General features: G+C 32.9%; 1 protein-coding gene across 1 annotated transcript; it reads right to left on the reverse strand.

The window, feature by feature from the left end:
- Positions 1-2,966: 2,966 nt before the first annotated feature.
- Positions 2,967-5,367, reverse strand: LOC112040635 (uncharacterized). The gene is made up of 3 exons (XM_024073521.2): positions 5,094-5,367; positions 3,681-3,886; positions 2,967-3,471 (listed from the first exon to the last, which is right to left on the reverse strand). Exons 1-3 carry the CDS (start codon positions 5,181-5,183, stop codon positions 3,213-3,215), a joined length of 555 nt encoding a protein of 184 aa, XP_023929289.1. The 5' UTR covers positions 5,184-5,367; the 3' UTR covers positions 2,967-3,212.
- Between the last annotated feature and the right edge of the window lie 440 nt (positions 5,368-5,807).

A 5,807-nucleotide genomic window follows, 5' to 3' on the forward strand; every position in this document is an offset into this window, starting at 1 on the left:
AACATTTTCACAAACTGTTGTTGTTGCCAATTTCTTATTGGTTCTCAATAGTTTGTAATAATTTTTGTAAAAGAGGTTTTATCTCTAGCATTTTCCTTTACTAAATGAGTCACTTAGCACCTCCTTTCGATGTGAAGTTCAATAATTTAATCGGTAGTGATATTGGTCTTCACAACTGGATGTTTTTTGGGCCTATGTAGTGGCAAGTAATGCTACAAGTCATAAACTATTTTATAATATTTGTAAAAAAATTTGTGTATTTAACATTTTCTGCGTGGTGGCTGCTGGCTGATAAGTTTGTTTTTCAATCAAAGTTATTTGTAATTTGGGCCTTTTCAGAGACCGAAAGAGGAATATGGGCCTCTTAAATACTAGGTTTTTCCATCGGTAGTAGGCAAAACCGAACAAAAAATAATTGTAAAGGAAAAAAAAATTAGTGAGCTGAGCTTGCAAACATTGGGTTATGGGGCTGAAGTGATGGGCACGGTCTTACTCATAGCAGATATTCAAAAAATCTATGTAAATCTTTTTATTTTTTATTTTAAAATTTTATTATTATTGAGAATCAAATCTATGGAAATCTAATTAAAGCTTATTTGTCTCTTTTATTGGTCAGACCTTTCAGGTCAAATTAATATTTGAAGAAAATTTTTCAATCTAGACACTTTTTTTTAAAAGAAATAAATGTATTTAGAAGTGACTCCAAGATGCTGGTAAGAGATTTCGAATTTAGAACTCATGAATATTATAAATCTTAAGAACCATTTAGTTAACTCCTTGACCTTTTGAGTTTCCATGCTTAACACTTGATAGGTACAGACTTGCGCCATTTTTCGTTTTTTTAAAGAAATCAAAGCCCTTGAAGCGACTTTAAAAAAAAATGATAAAGATTTTTTTTTTGATGGGAAATTGATAAAGATATAATTAAATGCAAACGATGCCATCATTACAACCCCTTGGTCTTTTTCGAGTTTCCACACTTGACACTCGATAGGTACATTATATAAAGGCTTATTGCATTTATTTATACTGCAATTTGCAAGGCTTTCCCTTTTCATGCGCTGATCAAATTCCATTATAATTATTATTTATTAGGTAGAGTACAACAGAATATTATCCATAAACCATAATGCAATTAAAAATTCCCAATTTTAAAATTGGGCCAGTCGTCAAGTTAAAATATATCGTTTTCAACAAAAATAATACAATGCACATGTTTTGCAGGGAAATTAAAAAAGAAATAACATACATACATGCTAGTACTAATATTTAGCCTTGCTAGTTGTATGCAGTATGCACTCACCTTTTTCTCAACAACAACAACAAAAAGAAGAGAGAGAGAGAGAGAGAGAGAGAGTTTCGCTCTTTGAACACCTTAACTAATTCTCTTAAATAACCTTGTAGCTCAATCATATGTGTGGATTGAATGTGTAGCATAAGTTTAGTGAAAAGCTAAGGTATGGTGTGGCTGAAATTTTAAATCCTTGCATGATTAAAAAAAGAAAAAAGAAAAAAAAAAAAAAGAGCTGGTAAATGTGAAATAAGGAAAAAATATTAGATATTGTTTCTTAGGTATTATATTTTAGGTTTTTCAATTAAATTCAACCACTTGGCTACATTGACCAATATAATATAAACAATGTTATCATTCCTTAAACACAACTAAATTCAACCATATGACTTATTAGTCAATGCAACTATATGGTTAAATTTATGGAAAATTATTCTTATACACACCAATGGTTTTTAACTGAAATCGTTACTTCAAGTGACAATTTCAGTTTAAATCTAAATATATTTGAGGAAACTAAATTGTATTATTAAAAAAACTCTGCTTAGTTACCTAGTTTTGTATAGTGAAATGACTTCTATTACTATAGATCAATGTCATCCTAAATTGGGCTACCAAAACACAATCAACTTAGAATACATTCAACCAATACAGCAATACTCTACCATATGCCCCTCGATTCCCTTTCATTACTCTTAATCACATATGGAAGCTCCCAAGATAATCCTGGTAACGTATGGGCTAGGGGTGTATTGCCAAATCCGGATGGCTTAACTTGGCTAAACCTCAAACACTATTGCAACATTTTGGGCTTTTAGATATGGCTCCAAATGGCATGGGATCTTGGATTTATTAGATCTATTAATCTAGAAACATGTCTCCAAACCTCTCACTCTTTTGCTTTGGTTGGTATGTCTCATCTTCTTTTAGATTGCAGGAGCCTACTAGAGAGGCAATGGATGGTTCAGCAGCGACATGTATACCGCTCTAAAAGGGATAAAGATCAAGCAGATAGAATAAGAGAGTCTACTCATTGTCTCTCTTTTGTACAACAGGCTGCGTTGCTAGATATGATGGGTTGGGGCACCAGTAGAGAACATCCCTCTTTTGTTAACAACCTAATTATGTAATATTTTGTATAAACTTTTCAACTGGTGGAACTGCGAAATTCAATGAAACAATGGATGACTCTTTGTTCTAAAATGGTGGGAAACTCGTTTAGGTTAATAAGACCCATGAAGGGAAAGATGAAAGAAATTATTTAAGAGTTAGACCATGCAGTTAAGGTGAACCGAGCAGAAGTTTGAATTTGACATGGGTATAACCCTTGAGGCCTCAAAGGCTCAAATTAGCTTTGAAGCCAGTTGAAAGGCTTAACTGATATGTTTTATACTTTTCCAAAGCTAGCTTCGAATGTTGCCTTTCCATTCAAGTACAGATATCTTGGCCTCGTCTTTAACCAAAATTTAAGGCATTCTTTAGTTTCACCATTTGCCTACTTCATTTAACTTATGCTCTAAGCAGCTTTTATCTGTGATCACTACAAGAGTATTATTGACAAGTGAATGAAACAATCTATCTCTTCTTCTAATTGAGATCATATGAATCACACACTGTTTAATTACAATACAGCATTTAAACTGTTTGATGGTTCATTAAAAATCTCATTGACATATGAACACAAGCAATAGCTTTCTATTATTGATATATGTATATGACAGTCCAAAAAATACACAGTAGCATGCAAGGGGAAAAAATATCGTGAAAATAAACTTAGAATACAAGCTATAACCAACTGAATTGAACACCTACTACATGAGATAAAACTCAAACACAGGCAATGGACTGAGCAAATCAAAGAGTCCACACGGTCACATCTATTTGCAAAGTAACGATCATGAACTGGTGACCTTAACATAGCTCATTTGTAGGTTCCCATACCCACAGCAGGCTCTCTACCATATTGCTGGAAGCTTTCCCTGGCCTTGGAATAGCAAATATAGTAAAACTCAGAGACTATGGCAGTGAAGAAAATGAATGCTGCCCCTCCCCCAAAAACTCCCTTTCTCAAGGTTGAGCAGGAGAAAGAATCTCCACCTATTATTCCTCTGTACTTTGTGTGGTAGGCATTTCTAACCGAGCCAGCTAGCAAGCAAATCTCGGCAATCAAGAAAAACAACCTGAGAGGAAGAGTTCATAAGATAAACTCATCAATGTAATACAGTGCAAGAAGCACAAGTTTAATTTGCTAGTTGCTTGATAAAACACTTATATGGGTTTTCAATTTAAGTTTTGCTGTAATTATGATCCTCAATTCAGCTATTAGTGCCTATGAACATTGTCAAGTATATTTGAGACCCTATATTTTCGATTTGGTATGGGCACATACCAGCAGGTAATGAAGAGAATAACTGCCCAGGCTCTTGAACCTCCAGGACTCAAAGGCTTTCCACAGCAGAAGCATTGGCTTGACACCATTATAATGGCTTGACTTGCCAAGAGGAACAAAAGTGCACCCACACCCAAGCCCGTTGCAATGTCCGAGTCATAAACACAGTAATCATAGTCTTGTTGACTATCGTTGACAATTGTGGCCTGCCAAGGAATTTTTTTTATTCATTATATGATTAGGAACCAACAACTCAGCTGCTGAGATTAACAATATCATTTACCCAAACCAATTTTCAAGTGCAACAGAAAAACTTATGATCCTATAATTCTGATTTGGGGGAGGTACTTTCAGTATCTTTTTATTTTATACATACCTTTGAATTAAATCTGTTTGACAGGTAGATGACTTACATAAGCATCATGTGGAAGAACCATAAGAAAATTAAATACTAACTAAAATGGTTGTCAAACATCAAGTCCCAACTACTCTGAAAGAGATTATTCACCTACCACAAACAAGTTAATATTCCCAAACCATAATTCAGATTTTGCTATGAGAATCCCCAAAACATGTTCTTCTTCTTCTTCTTCTTCTTCTTCTTCTTTTTATTTATTTATGAGAAGCCATTTGAGGTAGAGTTCTAAGCTAAAAAAACATGTTTGTTTTATTACTAAAATGGAAAATTTCTCGTCTCATTGTTCTGAGTCTGTGTGTGAGAGTGAAAGGAGAGATTTAGTATTTTCTATAAAATGTTCAGACTGAGAACATCATTTGGATTAACAGATCTTGTAATTTTTTTTAAGAAAACAGCCAAGAAAATCACAACCTACTGTTTGTTATTGAGAAACTGTGGAAAGGAAAATAGAACTTTGGGAAAACAGTATTAAATATCTTAAAGTCCAAAATAACTCAGACAATTCAATTCTCATTAGAATTATCTACCATAAGGAATCAACAAAATGTAACAAATCAAAGAATTATAGAAGGCCAGGTTTAATTTAATAATCTTCAATCAACCAAATTTTTTTTTTCTCATTTCCTTTCATTTTCCTGCGTTTACTTAGCAACCAGACAGAACCCATTGAGAAAATCACTTACATAAATTCAAAAAACCCAGATACCAATGAATTATTCACTCAATTAGGCACCAAAAAAGATTGCAATGCCATTTTTTTTTTGGGTATAAACTCAAAACTTTATTATCTTGTAATTTTCTTAGCAATCAAACAGAACCCATGAAGAAAATCACCAAAATTCAACACACCCAGAAACCAATGAAGCATCCACAACCCAATTTGGCACCAAAAAAAAGAATGCAATGGCTTAGCAAGAAAAGTAACCAAAAAAATAGTTAAGACAGACAAAGACAATGATATGAATGAAAAAAAAAAAAAAAATAGTAATACTCACAGTGCTTCTCCTCTGCTCAGCACCAATGGCCAAACCAAAAGCAATGATGTCCAAGATGAAGACTGAAATCAACACCAACTTGGAAGCCATGGATATGCAACTTCGACAAATCCAAAACTCAACTAGAACCAGATCTACCTCTCTCTGCTCTCTGCTCTTTTTCTTTTTCTACTGGTTCTTACTCTCTCCTTCTCTGCTTCTATCTCTAATATACAAATATTCACTGGAAAAGTGTTCAAGAAGAAGCCAATGTGTTTTTTATTTTAACAGAAAATAACTTCACACCAAATGCCTGAAAGTAGACATTTAACCTGCAGAACAGAAAATCCCAAAATGCCCATCAAAGACAAAAGTTGGTCCAATCAATTTCCCGTGCACGGCAAGTAGCATCATTTTATTTTTTATAACATTTTTGACGTAATTTACTATGTATTTATTTTGGATATAATTTATTTTTATTGAAAACTAAAAATATTTTAGTAAAATAATTTTTAAATATATAAATAGTATAATGAGATTTATTTTTATTAAAAAATTAATATTTTTTTAATAAAATGACTGTGGATCTCATGAATTGTACATAAATAGTATTATTACAGTAGGTAAACAGTAATCAACAACAGTACATAAACAATGCTATTTGTCCCCTCTAAAACGCATGAACAAAAAAAAAAAAAAAAAACCAATGGCCAAACCAAAAGCAATGATGTCCAA

This window comes from Quercus suber, unplaced genomic scaffold, assembly GCF_002906115.3.
Source record: "Quercus suber isolate HL8 unplaced genomic scaffold, Cork oak 2.0 scaffold_2, whole genome shotgun sequence".
Lineage (NCBI taxonomy): Eukaryota > Viridiplantae > Streptophyta > Magnoliopsida > Fagales > Fagaceae > Quercus > Quercus suber.